General features: G+C 36.8%; 1 protein-coding gene across 1 annotated transcript; it reads left to right on the top strand.

The window, feature by feature from the left end:
- Positions 1-17,492: 17,492 nt before the first annotated feature.
- Positions 17,493-18,314, top strand: LOC144706069 (pectinesterase inhibitor 28-like). The gene has a single exon (XM_078578944.1). The coding sequence runs from the start codon at positions 17,666-17,668 to the stop codon at positions 18,203-18,205; it is 540 nt and encodes a 179-aa protein (XP_078435070.1). The 5' UTR covers positions 17,493-17,665; the 3' UTR covers positions 18,206-18,314.
- Positions 18,315-18,602: the final 288 nt, after the last annotated feature.

An 18,602-nucleotide genomic window follows, 5' to 3' on the forward strand; every position in this document is an offset into this window, starting at 1 on the left:
ACTTCTATAATGCTGACATGCATCAAGATCGTGCATCACAAAATGACCTCTATACTTGGGGAGTCTAAGTTGACCTATACTGAAGATGCTAAAGCTCCTTGAATCTTGCATTACGAATGATGTTTAAAGGAAAATCCAATTAGAAAATGAAAATTTTAGTTAAGTGTATGGACCTTTTAAGGTAGACATCGAAGTAAGTGTGATTTTCTACCCATAGTTTGGGTCATTGATAGCTGCTGCTACACAAGTATCAACACACTAGTGTATCGGATCCCTTTAGAACTCTGAAGTTAAGCGCGCTTTGGTGAGAGCAGTACCCTGATGGGTAACCACCTGGGAAGTCCTCGTTGGTGACCACAGCATGGGCATGTGATCGTCATTCAAACAATTTCAAAAAAAACTGCTAGCTGCTGCTTGTGGAAACACCTTTCAGCTTATCACTTTTTGAAAGATGACAAAACATAAAATGTCTTCAAAATATATTAGTACCCATGCATATTTTCCGCTTGATAGTTTTCTTCTTATTGATTGGGTTCTTCTCCTCACAGAATAGGCAAGCATAGTACCCATCACCAATTGGCGTGAAGTTAGTTTATGATGAAAAATATGTTGACTTTGGATGATTTTGGGCCTCATGAGATGCTGGTGATGTCATTGGGTCTGCATTGTTAAGAGAATTTTGACTCAATAACCACATAAACCAACCCTTAAACCAATATAATCTAACTTAATGAGTAAATTATAACAATAAAAAATGTTCCCTAATTATCAGCTGTTATTGATGGCCAAGATTCAAAGTCACAAGTTCAATCATAGCCATTAGATTAGACATAGTCATTACAACAGCTATATAGATAAATATAACTTACATGTAACGATTATGTTTCACCATAATACAGCTAATTCAATCTAATCTCTTAATTGTCTTCATCTGCCCCTTATTTCTATGATTCTTCTCCCCCTCTGCCCTAAAGGTTACTTGGGGCAGGACATTACTACCACATGCAGCCATAATTCTTAACATCATAACAGGATGATCAATTGTGCGTAGAGTGTCTATGTGTGTAATACAACTAAAACAACGTATAGAATAGTAATATAATCAACTTAAATGTTAAAACAAAAGAAGACACAGCTATTAACAGTTTTAGAAAAACCTACACATAGAATATTACAATATTTACTCAAGAGAAGATTGGATGAAAAAAATAAATTTAAATGGTTTGTTTTTCATTAAATATTTATATATGATAGAAAAACTAGAAATATTATTAAATATGAACAAAAAAGCCGTAGAGAAGAGGAAAGAAAAAGGAGGAGGCAAAGGAGAGTAAAGACAATAAGGAGACAAAAAAGAAGAGTAAAGAGGAGGAATGAGAAGGAGGACAAGAAGAAGAGTAAAGAGGAGGAATGAGAAAGAGGACTAAAAGAAGAGTCAAGAGGAGGAATGAGAAGGAGAACAAGAAGAAGAGTAAAGAGGAGGAATGAGAAGGAGGACAAGGAGAAGAGGAATTATTAATGAGAAGGAGAAGAAGATAAAAGGGGAGGAGAAAAAGAGAAGATAACGAAAAATGAGAAGAAGGAGAACAATAGGAGGGAGGAGAAGAATTTGAAGAACAAGGAAAAGGAGAATGACAAAAAGAAGAATAAGGAGAAGAGGAGAAGAGAAGAATATGGACAGGAAGGAGAATGATGTAGGATGACGTCGGTGACGTCGTCTCGTGGGTACCCGAGGCAATGCTCGGATACCTAGATAATGTCGTACGTTGTTAATGACATCGCCCAACGGCTAAATTCCATATGAGGAATGTACTATGTGAGGTCTTGTGACCTAGGCGAACGTACGTGTACGCTCCAACCCGTGGGAATTCACCAAACTCCGAGCTATAGGGTGGGCGACCGGTGACGATGATGGTGACCTTCTGACCCTCGTCGGAGCGATGATGGCAGCTATGGAGCCGATGGAATATTCCCGTGGGCGTGCACACGTAACAGACGGGCTCGACCCGTACCTAGGAAGACACTCGACTCATAGTTTTCTTGGTAAACTCTCACCGAATTCTAACCCGAGCGCAGTGGAGTGCAGTCAAGATATACTGAAAGACGTAATATAACTGACGAGCAAGGGGAACGGCGTACCTCGTCGATGGTGGCCTTCGTCGTCGATGTCTTCATCGGTGCGAGCCGATGCGGGAAAGGATGGTCAAGGTGTGCCGGAGGCGAGCACAGCGTTGCTCAACAAGCAGCGGGATCCGTCGGCGGAGTAGGGTGCGGGAGGTAGTCGAGGATGAGGAGGAGGTGCAGTTGGACGCGAGTCAGCTCAAGCATTCGACCAACCCGGAGAGTGTATCCTAAGAAAGATTGGCACAGCCGGGTTGAGAGACTAATGCGAGCGGTAGCCAGGCTCAACAACGCCGTGTGAGGACAATGACAATGTCGGAGTGGCGGCACAAGGGTGACGATGTGAGGGTGCTGTGTGTGAGAAGGTAGCAAAGGGGCACATGCGGCAGAGACGTCAACTGCGACGGTGCGAGGCACCATGATGGGTGCGAGCATGGGCAAAGTGTCTATAGCGATTCACACGGGCAGAGGCGGTCGTCACGTTTTCTGGCGGTAAGTTCCACGGATGTGCTCGTCCCCTCGTCGGCCCATCTTGGCATCAGTCCGTGCATCGCGCGGCCATCATCCCTGTTTAGAACGTCAGCGCTGGACGTATTGTGCCTTCGTCGAACGGCGCAACGCATAATGCATTGATTGGATGCAGCCACGTTTGGTGTGGCAGGCACGTGAGTGAAGACCCACACACACATTGCACGCAGGGGTTGTGTGGCCCGCAGGTTCGAGGTGGCGACGACGGTCTCTGAGAACTTTGTCACGACTTGTCCACGTGCGGGAAATCCTCATGCTTGGATGATGGCTACGGGCAGTCTGACATTTGATTCTGCCGAGATACCCATGAGAGCAACTCGGGCCTGCCAGCTTCCTTCCTTCCCCTTCTTCCCCTTTTCTTCCTTCTCCTCTTCCTCCTCCTCCCTTTCTCTCCTTTCTCCTTTCCCTCATGAAACCAAGAAGTGAAGGACAAACCTCAAATTGATAATTCCTGGTCTGAAAATCTAGGGCACCATCGTGGCCCCTTTTATAGGGGCATGATGACCCTTACTAAGGGGGGGGGAAGTCTTATACATAGGACCTCCCCCACTTTAACACAAAAAATACAATTGATCTGACTCATGTTCAACAACACGAATCAACACAACATGCGATGACACAAACATGAACACAATACTACAAACACCAACACGATGTGAATGAAAACAAAAACATGACTAAATGAAGAAGGTGAAAAGAAATCAAAACGCGAGAAAGATACGGACGTGATTTCACCGGAGATACTCGAACCCGTGTCTTCACTGATGCCTTTTCATGCCGGTCTGCTGGACGCGAACCAGAGGGCTGTTGACGATGATGATGGTGGCTCCAATGACGTCTTTGATGGAGTAAGGTGGCACACTCCATTAGAGAAGAATAAGGATAAGAGGATGAGAAGAAGCAGGAGATGAAAAAGATGGAGAAGAAGAGAAATAAGGAGAAGAATAAGAATGAGAATATGAGAAGAAGCAGAAGATGAAAAAGAAATGGAGAAGAAGAGGAAGAAGGAGAAAAATAAGGATCAGACGAAGTTGGAGATGAAAAAGATGGATAAGAAGGGGAAGAATAAAGAAAGGAAGGAGAAGGAGGAGGAGGAGAATAAGGGAGGAGAAGAATAAGGGAGGAGGTGGTGAGGGAGAAGAAAAGGAAGGAGGAGGGAGGAGAAAGATAAGAAGAGGAAGAATGAGAAGGTGACGAGGAAGGAGAATGAGAAGGACAAGAAGGATAAGGATAAAAAGGAAAAGGAGAAACAGAACAAAGAATAAAAAGAAAAAAAAACATGGACGAGAAGGGGGATGATGGAGGAGGAGGAGGAGAAGAAGAAGGAAGAAGGATGAGGAGGGGAAGGGGAAGAAGAAGAAGACCCTGCTGCCGAGGTTCTCAAGCTGCCAAAAACCATTGGCGTAGTTGTCTCTTCAGCTTATGGCTGGTGCCTTGACCCATTGCAAGTCACCGTTTTTAGTTTTCATTTTTTTTATGAATGACCTATGAGAACTATATCTAATATGTAATATATTATACATCTTAAGTAGCTTAGGATAACATGATATATGGGTATCATGTTGGATACCCAAAAGACCCATATCCAATATAAATATAGGGTATTGTCATCCATCCATCAAGATAGAAACAGATGTCAATATCGAGACGTATGGCCATATTGGATATCAGTCATTTAGAAACCAATATCCAATTTTGTCATCCAAAATCTAGATACCAGTAGAGACATCAGAAATTTCATATCTGATATCTGGTTCATTAGAATTTTTTATATTGACATCTGATATTGGGTACAAAAGGACCATACATTAGTAATCTCAGATACATTCATAATTTTCCTGTACCCAGCGACAGTTTCTGATCTACAAACAGACCCCTATCCTTGTAAAAAGGATACCTTTGTATAATCTTCCTAATTTTATTTGGGCATGTTCTTGTGTTTTCAAGCCGAAGGATTAAATGACCAATGAACCTATCAAGACACATGAGCAAAAGGTGTCACTCTTTTTTGGACTCACATCTTCATCCTTTTTCTTAGGTTATCATCATTTATAACCTTGGTTTTCACTGTTGGACACACCACTGACAGTAAAATATACTTTAATTGCCCTACTCTGTTGCTTGTCACTAACTCACGTATCCACAGTCATTTTCTAGCTCCAATCATGACACCACCATCAAACCAAGTGCTACCAAATGTAATTATTTCTAAATAATAGTAGTTTATACTATAGAATTAAACTAACATTTTCAGTTTTATTTTATAACAATTGAATAAATAGGTTGATTTGGAAACTATTCTTTCATTATTTTAGAATAATTTTCAATTCATTTTCACTATTATATTTTATTAAATTATATTTAATTATTTAGAGTATATAAAAATTGTTTTAAAATAAATTACATTTTAAAATATATGTGTTCAATACTTCCTCCTAGTGGATTTGGCCCTTATTTGCTTTATGATTGTGAGGAAGTTAAAACTATTATTGCATCAATCAGAAGGCTAAAAAAAATTATTTAATCCAAATTTCTGGTTTATCAAGGTGATAAAAAATTATCCAATCACATGATGTAAAATCGGGTGACCAAAAAACTTACTAATGGATAGGTGATGTGACATTGATGTTCATATGTTTTCATGTTTATGTCATCATCAGAGTATGGGCAAACCATCCATGAACATTAATATTTTGCATCGACATTGGCAGGACATCCCAAACTCTAATCATTTTTGTACAAAATTATTGGCCTTTCCTTATGCTTGTGCTTGATACCACATATATAACATGGATGATAGAGAGAATTTAATGATAATAGGAGAGAGGGTAATAGAATTAGTAGAGGGGTGGAGCTAGAAGTATAACGCAGCACGTTGGTCAGGTTGGGATTGTCAAAAATGATAGTGGGTTGACAGATCTGAACCATCTGGCCAATCAAAAAGGTGGGGGTTGAGGTCAAGTCAATGTGTCATATCTGATTACCCAACCCAATCATCCAAATAAGCCCATTGAAAAATATGTGTTAAAAAAGGTTTTGCACCTTTTATTTGGCCCATGAGGGCCAATTTATAATATTGTATAAAAAGTGTATGTTTTATGGACAAATCTCTGTCAATAAAATTTTAAACCCATAAATATTTGACTGTTATTCAACTCTTAATTCTTATACATTGAAATATTGAAACTTGTATAAATAATTTTATGATTTAGAAGAACTTTGAAACAAGTGAAAAATGACTTAGGTAATAAATAAATATGGTTTGAAATATTTATTTCTTAAATAGATGTATTTTATTTCGATTTCTTCAAATATTTTAGTATATAACTAGAAATAATAAAAGTATCATTCAAAATGGTTCTATCCAAATTTTTTTAATGTATAATTGTAATTGTATCATTAATTTCTTAATGTGTAGTAACTAATACAGTTTAAAATCACAGCTACGATGTATAATGATATAACTTAATTTATAAACTAATAAAAACTTCATTCTTGTATGAAAATTACAAAGATAACACATGCATTTTCAAACTAATAATGCTTTGATTTCAGTCATGAATTTTCAACACAATTCTTATAATAGTTTTAATGATCTAATTCGCTATTTATAGTCATAGATGCTGATTTGAAAAAAACTTAATAACAAATGTGTAATATGGCATTTGGAAAATTAATGTTAAAATATTATTCATTTTAGAGTGCATAAATTTTATTAATTTATTTAATTTTAGTAATTACTTGAAATTTTATGATGCAATGAAAATAACAGAAAAACATGTTATTCTTTATATAATACATGAGCATAATTTAGCTATATGATTCTAAAATGTAACTTAGAATTAAAATGATGCGTTAGCTTCTATTTGTTCCAATATTTATAAAATTTAAGGTAGGTCATATACAAAAGTGAATAACCAATCATTTATGTAATTTTTTTTAAAAAAATGTGTGACAGATTATATTATGAATTTCTGAATTTAAAAAAATATTATTACTTACATATTAAATAGAGATGAGTTTTTTAAATTCATTTCTTGTATTATAACCTATAAATAAAATTTTCATTATTATTTATATCGCTATCATTTCAAAAAAATTGAAATAATAATAATAATAAATTTAAAATATGATGGATATAAAATGTAAAGTGGAAATTGGTATACTTGAGTGTGAGCACTATGTTATATTGTGAGTTAAAATGGATTTATTAAAAAAATCAATTATAATTAGTTTTTTTAAAATAATAAAGATAATGTCTTTTGTTTGAATTTTTAAGTGGACACGACATCAATCATAAAAGGTGATTCGAGTGATGAAACTTATTGTATAAGTAATACACACCATATTACACCCTATTACATCTAATAAAACATTATAATGTTTGAGAAGAATTTTCTTTTTGTCTACGATATTTTTAGAGGAATCTTTAGGCACTGGAAATTGAGGAAATTTATGTAGTAAAAACTGGTTTGCCAAAGTGAATAAATTATTTTCATTAGAGTAGAAGCATAAAGGAAATGGAAGATAAAAATAAAAATCTTGAATATCCTCAAAGTACAATGCTCTATGGAAGGAATCGCCCCAAAAGGGTCAAAAATTGCAAAATATGAGATTGTTTGACGACTGTGATGCTCGAAATAAAACCTCTTTTTATTCCATGAAAATAAAACCTTTGGGATTTGGTGGAATCTACGTTGCGAGAAAAGGATAAGTGTAAAGGAGCCTTCTCTCTTGATTCAACCATCAGTATTAAGATAAATAAAATAACAAGGTAAAAACATCTTTTATCTTCAAGGAAGCCACATGCAATGATGGATCTTACCCCTGTAGACAGGGAGTTGGTCAGGAATCTCTTGGAATGAAAAAAAAAATTCTGAATGTGAAGGGAACTCGTTGTGGAACTATTGTAATCTCTACACTTACAATTCAAACTAACCATTTCATCATGAAAAAATATAATATTTTACTACTTGAATTGATGATCTTTTGAAGTCAGCTGGCAGCCTTGAAGGCATGGAGGAGGTTAGGGTAGGTCCTTTCATGCGAGCAGACCAACAACCATGCAATGAGACTGCACATCGAACACCTGGCAGGTAAATCACACCACACATTGCATAGAGCCTTGTGCGATGCGAATTCATTTTTTTCCCCTCTTGCTTGATCCTCTCTCTCTATCCCTCCCTCTCCTGCTTGCTCTTCACTCAGCCTATCTTTCTCTCTCTATCACTCCTCTCTCTTGTTGGATCCTCTCTCTCCTTCTCTCTCTAATGCTCGTCTCTCTTACTCTCTCCTTCTCTCTCTAATGCTCGTCTCTCTTACTCTCTCCTCTCTCTCCATTGCTCCTCTCTCTCCCTCTCTCTCCAATTTCATCTCTCTCACTCACTCCTATCTCTCCCTCTCTCTCTAACATGTATCTTTATCACGATCATCTCTCTCTCCTCAACTCTTTTCTCTCTTGCTCTCTCCTCTGTACCACTATTCTCACTCTCTCCTTTACTCTCTTGCTCTCTCCTCTCTACCACTATTCTCTCTTGCTTACCCCTCTCTCCCTCTTTCTCTCTACTGCTCTTTTCTCTTGCTCGCTCCTTTCTTTCTCTATGTCTCTCTTCCCTGTCTCTAGGTCAAACATTCCTCTCCCTCCCTCTCTTCTCTCTGTTTTTATGTCACTTGTTCCTCTCCCTCTCTCTTTCTATTGCTCTTCTCTCTCTTGCTAGCTCTTCTCTCTTTGTTCTCTCGCTCTCTTTCTTTATTTGTCACTCTCCCATATTTCTCTCTCGTAATCATTTGTGCAAAATTCCTCATAATTTTTTACTGGACACCGCACAATGCTTTTTGGTATGACCAAAAGATTCCCTTAGGTCTGCAAATTTTCCAAGGTTTAGAACCATCTTTGGACCACGAGGTTGCGTCATCTTTTCTTCATAATATGTTTCATCAAAGCCCAAGAACAATATAATAGAGAAGTGAGGTGAGCAAGGAGACTATCATTCCTAACATGATGCTGAAAATGTCACAAATAAACAATGATGATGACAGATAATGACAAATGAGGGTCATTGCATAAAGGGCTTATCTTGAGATGATGAGACTGTAAATGTATCAACTCTGAAATGAGAAAAAGTGTCCAGGACTGTAAATCTGTAGGGTATACCCAGTACTGAGGATGTCAAATGGCATGATACCTTGCAAAGAGCAGCCTAACAGGCATCATCAAACATACACTTCAGAATTTTTTTTATTTTAAAAGATCTCTCACACCTAATCAATTTTTTATAGAATACCAAAGGAATCCGACAATATAAATGAGTGTCACAGACTCAAAGTACCACTTTTATAGGCAACAACATAGAAACCTCGTTACAAGAAGTCACTTTCTTTCTAGAAGTATCAATGGCCTTAAATAATCAAATGATACAACTGATAAGCCAAAAAATAGGGGTGAATTTTGTAATTTTATATTCCCTTATCGTTGTTGATTTTAGCTTATACAATAAATTTATAAAATCCAACTTAAGATGTATAGTGATAAGTATGGGTATCGTCCAAGGGAAGCTAGTAAGGAATTCAATTAGTGATCTGCTTGAATAATTTTACCCTAATTAGAGTTAATTTAATCTTCAATGAAGATCAAATCACCCTAATTATATGAAAAGTTTAGAAAGGGTGGTAGAAGAGATGAGAAGAATAGGAGAAGTAAAAAGCTCTAGATTGACTTCTTTGATCCAATAAAAAGGATCAAAGTGGTCAATTACAGGGGATAAGAAGGAAATCTGATTTGGTTTTAATTTGATTTTGGGGGAATTTGGTATCACAATTTACTAACTATTAGATCTTAAAGACAATCTTATATCTCCTACAAATTAAACTTTTTTGACAAACTTTTTAATGTGCAAATGAAATAGCTAGGTAAACTTCACAATCTCTCCTCTCAGTAAGGGCTTGTACATTGTGCTCAAGCCTAGTGATTTACAAATTCAGACAAAGATCAAGAAGAACGATGAAGAAATTCACTAACAAATCATCCAAATTACACTAAAACCGTACTTTCAGTGACTGTTCTAAATGATGAGTTAATTTTTTCAATGTACAAACAGTGTCCTTACCCATTGGGTAAATTTACTCCCACAGTCATATAACTTAAACTTCGCTTGAGCCATAAGCTCTGTTGCATTGGGTATAATAGACACTAACTTAACCCAAAAAAAAAGAATTTTCTCTGTCAATTAATGAACAATATCACATGATAACTAAAACATATTCTCAAACACAATTTAAAATTTGTGTTTGAAATATATGACTAAAACATATTCTCTGCATAGGGACAATCCTACTACGTTTTAAAAAACAAATTTTCAAACACAATTTACAAGATTATGCTGAGGATCTCCGCCTTGTTGGCTAATCTAGTCGTGTACCTTGGTTTACCCTATAACATAGACATGTGTGAAGCTCACCAGCCATCCTTTTTTGTACTACTGATAGCCTTGAATTTAGAGTTTGGGTCGATGTTGATTCAAAGGCCCTGGACCTCTCCATTAGTTGTCTTGTAATGTATGTCGTGTTTTGTGTGGTCAACACCTTCAAACACAACTTGAGATAAACATCCATCTTAGATTTTTCCCAGGCAAAGAAATATTTTCCACCACAGAAACTTTGCATCATGTGCTCCATGCCTTCAGATTGAGCCAGCTGAGGTATATCCATCATGTGCTACCAAGTTTAGGACACTTCTTCCTTTGAGATACTCCACAGTAATGGTCTACAATTTCAGTGTCCTTCTCTTCCGTACCCTTGCTGTAACATAGAGCTAGTTGAGCTAATCCACAAATATCATGCCAATTGGGAGTTTATAAGTACTCACTCATACGGCGCCTCCTACCCCTCTTAGATTTTCTTATTCCATGAATTCTTTTTTTATGCCCTTTGATTAAGTTTCTGGTTACTGCATTATGCAAGCTATCATGCTTTGGACATTCATGCAGAAGGATCTTCTAGAGGGTCCCCCACCCCATATTTCTTCACCCCATCAAGTTTTAACATTGGAGTTCCCTACTGTTGGTACCCATATTGGCAAGCCTGGCGGATTTGTGAAGTGTTTTTTCTACATGCAATTGAATATCCTAAAAGGTACCAACACAACATATGTATGTGTATAACTAAGTAAATCTTTAAAGTCTAAATCAAAACTCTTTTGATACTAAAACATATTAATGTATTTACCTTAGTTATTCATAGTATGTCCAAACTTCCAGTCAAAATCTTTCTTTGTAAGCCAAAAAAGGAGGAAAAAAATTATTAAAAGAATGTTATCGCTCGATTCGATTGTTTTAAAAGAATGTTGAGTGGCTGGGTATGTTAGTTATGTAAACATAACCTGGGAGATTCATCATCTAAAAGAAAGAAGGAAGGTAGGTTTCAGAACCTACCGCTATTGATTCATCGTCTCCTTGTTTAAATAATTGAACATGGAACCCATTTCATATGATTGGCTTCACCCCCGTGGCACTGTTCCACTATGTGCTACTCATGCCATATATAAGACTTTTTTTAACAGTGCTTTATTTTGATTCCTTGTCACCACTAAATGTGATGTCAATAACTACTAACCACTTATGTTAAGAAATATTCGAGCTTCATGTTTTCATTAACAATTGTTAGTCCAGTGAACCAATGCTTAAGTTTAGCCCAGCTCTGAATGTAAGGTTAGCTTAACACTCTGGCTTTCACAGCTCAACGATTGAGTTTACATTGAAAGATATTCATAAAATTAGTTGATGCATAATCTAATGGTCACCTCTTCCAAGGGTAGAAAAAAAAGAAATTTGTGAGACCTCTTTATAGGACATCATGGCCATGAAATGAGAATCCAAATAGGATTCATAAAATGAAAAAATATATATCCAAATGGACCTTGAAAACATAAAAAACATATCAATTGATGAATCAACGTACAATGAATTGATTCCGCTACTATTTGTTTCTTGAACGAGTTATTACAAACCTCAAAGATGTGTGGCATATAGACATATCCATGTGGTTCTTGGCACATCCAATCTTCTAGTATTCTATTTGATAAGCATGCCCATCATCTGGGATGATCTTCTCATCGTTATCTCTCATTGGAAGAGGACACCCAACGAGAGAGTGATAATGAGCAACACACAAGAGAAAAATTTCATGGGTCTTTAAGAGCTGGAGGACGGATGACGTTTCAGCATCCGTCCGTTTAAATTTCATCATCTGTCATCATGTATAGCGACGGACAGATAACTGAACGGTTGGATTTCCGTCATATGGCATTAGTCATCCGTCATTCTTGATGAATGATGGACAATGAAAATGACGAATGAAACGACAGTAAAGAAGGATGACTTTTACCCTTAAAAAATTTTTTACCGATGGCAAATATCTAGCAATCACTTGCATAAAATTAATCTCTTAATTAATGTACCTTCTAAAGAAATTTCAACAGAATTAGAAACAGTAGGCAAAGACAAACCAACTGAGAAATCAGTGAATGTTTTTCTCAACAGAAGTAACAGAACCATTGCAAAAAATCAGTTTCTTGAACAATTACTTACAGGAAGAGGAAGAGAGGTGCAGGCCCAGGAAGAGGGAGAGAGGCGAGAGAAGGAGAGAGGGAGAGAGGCGACAGACGGAGAGAGGGAGAGAGACGACAGACAGAGAGAGGGAGAGGGGTGAGAGACGGAGAGAGGGAGAGATGCCACAGTCGCAGAGGGGGAGAGAGGTGACAGCCGAAGAGGGGAGAGGCAATAGACGAAGAGGGGGAGAGAGGCGCGAGACGGAGGGAGGGAGAGAGGTGAGAGAAGGTGAGAGGGAGAGCAGCGACAGACGAAGAGGGGGAGAGCGGCTACATATGAAGAGGGGGAGAGAGGTGACAGACGAAGAGGGAAAATGGCTAGAAGAGGGGGGGAGGGCCAAGGACATCCGTTCTGTCACCGGGATGTCCATTCTGTTCTGTTTACTTCAATTGATGATTGACGGAACAGACGAATGGCGTACTCATGAAGATGATGAAACAGTGACAAATGAAGAAAATGACAAAAAAATGTTGTCGGACAGATAATGGAACAGAAGTCCATTCCATTCTGTTTCGCCCGTTAGAAAATGTCATCCATTTTTCGTCCTCCAGCTCTAGTCTTTGTATCATTGTATAGTTAATAAGAAATTTCAAGAAAACCCTCAATTTTAAGAATACCCTACAACATCCAATAAACCTTACGTATGAGACCTTCTAGGTTAATGTGCCAGTTTAGTGAAAAACTTCATTAGCTCAATAACTCCTTAGTGTGTAACCTATATCCAATGTATGGATTAATTAATATATTAATCATTAATACCAATCCATAGGTCAAGTCACCAACTCGTGAGGTCCCAACATACACCATGTGGTCCAAAGGTACACAAGATTTCATCAACTCTTTCATGGAACCCTTTTGTCATTACTATGTAGCAATAATCCTTCATTACCATTACTTTTAAAAAATGATTAACGATAAGGTCAACTGTCAAACATAAGAGATCATCCTAATTAGAGCTAATGTATTATGAAATCATTAAAACAATATGATCCTGATAGTTTCACTATCTTGGTCAATGATTTCATCACAACATAACCCTTTAGTCAGTTTCTTCTTAATCCACGCAGTCTAACATTTACCATGCAATCACCTTTGTAGAATTCTTTCTGCATCCTAGCTAAGGATGTGTGTAATCTCATGATAAAGGGAGTGTATGTTGTAGCCTATAAATAATGATACAGCTATCAAGATGCCTTGGTGTATCAAGTTTAGGACCACTTGCACAATAGTGGTATGAAAACTGGTTGATATTAGGTATAAACCATCAAAATATTTATCTGAATCAATTAGGTGAACTCTTTTTCTAGAGACCGGCCACTATCTCTATATAGAGTAACTTCAAAAGTGTTTATGGTATCAACCATTCTCATTGTATGAGAAAGATTATATAGTGATATTCTATCTGGATATGTTATGTTCTAAAATATCCTAAAAACGTAATGTACATGGTGAATTCTTAAATATGAGTAATTACAATATTATGGCTTCATCTTTGCACATATCTTTGGATAGGTGCATTATATGCATCCCATGTGCATTAATGAATATTGAACGTGATATGGAATATGATACTTCCTTTCAGTCCATATAATTATATCACTTTTAGTGTCATGGGTTGTAGTACACAATAATCTCTTCTATTTTTTAATAGGAGGTTATGCAACCATAGGATAATGTTAAATTTAAGTATTATTTATATATTAAATGGGAATTAATGCAAATATACATATTGAAGATAAATAACTAAATGTATTCAAAATAAGCAAGGATGCTGAAAATTAATGGTTGCAGACAATTTTTTAAAAATTGCTTAAATATTTGAACTAAAGACCATAACTATATGCATATAACCTGCACTACCCGTGTAAAATGGCTTACCTCTATTTTTCTTCTCAGCTCTTAAATAATATTTAATCTTATGAATATCTTCATGGAAGGTGATATCTCAATGACATCCATTAAAAATACCATATATAACTGGTACAAACTATAATTCGTCAACTTGGCCTTCATAACTGAATATTTTTTGTCTTTGTTTTTGGCTCAATATATTTTGATTTGACTGTTTTAAGATATATACTCTTTCTACAATATCTGTTTGGCACTTGAATTTATTTATTACATCTTTTTACGACTACCATGTGTCACAATTATCGATAACTATCAATTATACTATTACATTTTCCTTTTGAATGATTGGTAAAAGATATATCTTTATTTGGTTCTATATTACTTCTTTTGAGTGCATTATCTATTGTGGCCTATATAAATGCATGTAAAATATTTGTCTCTATGCTACCAATATTTAAAGGTTTTAGAAACACTTGGATTAAAAAAATGCATCATGAAAAGTAGTTTTTTTTATGGAATGAAAAGTATGTCTATAAACAAAGTTTCAAGAATAATGATTAAATTTTACGTAGGTATAATAATATTTCATATCATTAGTATGAATGGTCTCCATCTCATTATGGAAAATAAAATTTAATCTCGTGGAATTTAAGACTTTTAAAATCGGTTTTTGTTATGATTCATTATTTAATACATATTATTAAGTACATATTTACAGCATATGCATCTATTTATGATTTTTTAAATATAATAAACTGTAAATATAAAAAGGGATCCTTAAGTTCTATGAAACTGAACATATTTCTCTAATTGATAATTTTCCATACATAAATTTATCCAACATTTAAATGCATAACATATTCCATTTATTTATTTTTTTGAAAACTTTCTGCAACTGTGAGCATGACATTTTGACAGGCATGTCCTAAAAAGATACCATTTATATAAACATCGAAATCTTAAGCAATTTTTTGTCTATTTTTTCTTCACTCAGTTAGACTGTATGTCTTTCATTTATGATTCCATAAATAAGAAATTATAGTATTTATATCTGAATCAGATGAATTTTATTAAAATACATATTTATGGTTCATTTGAAGCCAAGGGACTTGTTCAGTTTATATCTTCCTACTCAAGTCTATGTACAATTATGATGCAACATCAATGTAGCATACTTTTCATACCTCAATATATTATTTGGTTTTGATTTTCTAGAAATTTGATGAAGGAGAAACATCATATCGGAAACAGGTATGCAGCAATGGAAAGTATGTTCCTTAATGCAAGCAACATATTTTTTTATGATTTTTATGCTGAGATAATTTTTAGTGACTCCATTGAACAAAAATCTCTACACTGCCAAAAATACCAATCATACATTGTATGCATATCTATCTCCTTTATATTAGGAAAAAAGTTGAAATAAGAATACACAGCATGACGTTTAAGTATATGTGCATATCCCATTCAATTTTTTATTATTAACATCATGCCTAAACCTTGATGTGGAAGTCTTTGTGTTATCAAGTGTGTAATATGAAAAGCACAGGAAAATTAATCTCAGGAAGAAGCTACAATGATCACGGGAATCTCAAATGCGTAGTCTATTCGATGCTTGTGTAGATTTAATATAACTGTCCCTCATTGCCCAAATAATTAGGTTATATTTGACTATTTGAAATACACATTTGTCATATTTATTTACATGTTATTTATCATCAGTTCATTGATTTTAATAGTGCATGTTATCATTTATTTTTACATATCTATATTATTATGTTTTAAAATTATTTTGTGTGTTTGAAACGAATCCCAAAACTATTTCAGGATTTCCAAGAGTCTTCATGTATGTCTGTATTGTTAATATTTTGTTTATAATTCATAGACTTTAGCTCACAAGGAAATGATTTTATTTAGGCTACAACATATATTTCTAAAGTATACTATTCTTGATGAGGTTGTAGGCTTATCGAATTGACAAAAGCAGGACAAGCAATCCAATTGAGATTTCACCTATCACAAGATAGAGCTAGTGGGTCACGACTCACGAGAGTATGATGCTAAGACAGTGGATTTTGAGGATGTAAGCATACGGGTTGACTCAGCTGTGATCAAGTCAACCCAGATACAAAATAGGATTGTGCATAACTTGGCTAGTGGTTGTTGGTCAAGTCAATACAGAGTTCTCAAAAGCTTGGGGAATAACTGTTCTGTTAAAACTGGATGGCAAGCCTCATTTCTATTTATCTAATATATCTATCCTCTTCATATGGAGTTAGAATCTGATTGTCCAGGACTGCATAAAAAATCAGTAATCCAAAACTATCATCTAAATCCAAAAGCACGTGAATTAAATAATTAAGAAATAAGTTACTATCAAAACCAAGGGCTTTGTTGTTTCAGAAGAATCCTATAAATACATGAATCCAGCATAATTTGGATTGATTTAGTTGGAAACTGGGTTATTGGGTTATTGACGTTCTTACATGGAATTTTTGTGGATGAGTGAGGGATGAAATTATACAAAAAAAACTAGAAAATATGATAGATAATGGTTAAAATGTGGCAATATAAAAACTTTATTGGAACGATGTTATAAAAACTAGATTTTGAATTAACAAGTTGATAAATGTTTCAACCTTCATTGGAATGATGTTTAATCATATATTCGAACAATCAACTTTTAGAGTTGTCAAATCTGTGAGACATCTTTTGTGTGAGTTGCATACTTTCAAACTTGCCACAATTATTAATTGTACTCTAACATCTTCTATTTTGTAAACTGTGCAAAAGAGAGATCCTTGTTTAGTTCCATACCTTAATTTTGAGTTTCTTCTTCTAGTGGCATGTATAAACCCGTCATTTACTGCATAAAGGAACATTAGAATAAATTTCTTGATTTAAAGAAATTCTGCGTTATAGTACTCATTCCTAATGAAAAAGCTCTCTGCGCTTGTAGATTCGAGTGCTTCACTCGTGGATTCTGAGAACTTGATGGTTTTGTAGATTCTGGACACTCCTTATTCTAGCAGAGCAAAGGTTTGTGGAATCAAACCGGATCCTTTCCATTACTATTGAGCTACGTCAGTCGCTTTTCTGTTCAAATGAAGAGGGAAGCAAAAACGATATCATAAAAACTACAAGACATCAAGAGGACTTTTGCCCGCTCTCATTGAAGCCGCTCGTAGAGTTGAACAAAATAAAAGAGGTATTGATAATAAAAACATTCAATTTCGTCGAAGGGGACGCTAGAATAAAATCTTTATGCGTCGATATCTGCATACTGTGCTGTGACTTGGTTAAGCAGAGGTTCAAATTAAATACAAAGCATGAAAATCCGCTGCCATAAGTCCTGTCGTCCACCGTGGGGTCCATTATTCTGGCGCCCCGTCGGGTTCCGTCCGTCGGCGATATGTCACAGGCCCGTGACCCAGCAGACGACGACAAGCGAAAAGCTACGTTAAAACGGCACCGACTCTCTCATCGCGGCGGCGGAGCCTCGCCCCAAACCTCCTCTCCCCTCTCATCCTCTTCCTCTTTGTCTCCCTTAGCTCTTTCTAATGGCGAAGATCCTAAATCTCTTGATCATTCTCTTCTTGGGCGTAGTTCTTGTACAGGGTCTCGCCGTGGGCACAGCTGGAGACGCGGATCTCATACGAAGGACCTGCAACAGCACAACCTTCTTCGATCTCTGCGTGTCGTCTCTCCAGTCCGATCCGAGGAGCTTCAAGTCCGACGTTAAAGGACTGTCCGTCATCGTCATCAAGCTCGGCATTTCCAACGCCACCAGGACGTCATCCTTCTCTTCTCGGCTGGTGAAGAGGAAGCGGGACGCCGCGCTTGGGTCCGCGCTTCAGGGCTGCGCCGCCCGCTACGCCGACGCGCGCGTCGCGCTGCGGTCCGCGCTTGACGCACTGACCATGGACGAATACGACTTCGCTTCTCTGCACGTCAGCGCGGCGGCGGCGTACGCTGATATGTGCCATAGTCTTTTCAGGCTAAGTCCCGAGCTGGATTATCCGCCGGCGCTCGCGACCGGGGAGAAGGCGCTGGTTCGGCTCTGTGCCATAGCCTCCGATATCATCTCCCTTCTCGGCTAATCCGTCTTCTCGCCTTCCCACATTTAATGTCTGCTACTGTAGCGAGAGGTTTTAGTTACTGTGTGCTCGGGCAGCTTAGAAATCTTGCTATGAGTGACTGTTTGGCATGTGTCACGGTGTCTTTGAAGAAGATCTCGCTTTTTCCTCGAAGTCCGGAAAGCTTCATGAGGTTATTATCTCCGTTGGAAGGCTACGATATGGGCGGGGACCGTAGAAGGTAAAAGCCTCCTTTTTCTAGAGAAAGGAGCCCTTGAAACGGCAAAGAGACAATCACGGAAAGAGGAAGCCGTTCCGATGAAGTGATAAATTGGTGCCTGGCGTCCCCAAGTATCGAGAAAGGTTGCTTGGATTTAGTGAACATTGGTCCAACGTGAAGTACATGACTCTAAGCTTATGT

The sequence above is a fragment of the Wolffia australiana genome, chromosome 7, assembly GCF_029677425.1.
Source record: "Wolffia australiana isolate 7733 chromosome 7, ASM2967742v1".
NCBI classification, from domain to species: Eukaryota; Viridiplantae; Streptophyta; class Magnoliopsida; order Alismatales; family Araceae; genus Wolffia; species Wolffia australiana.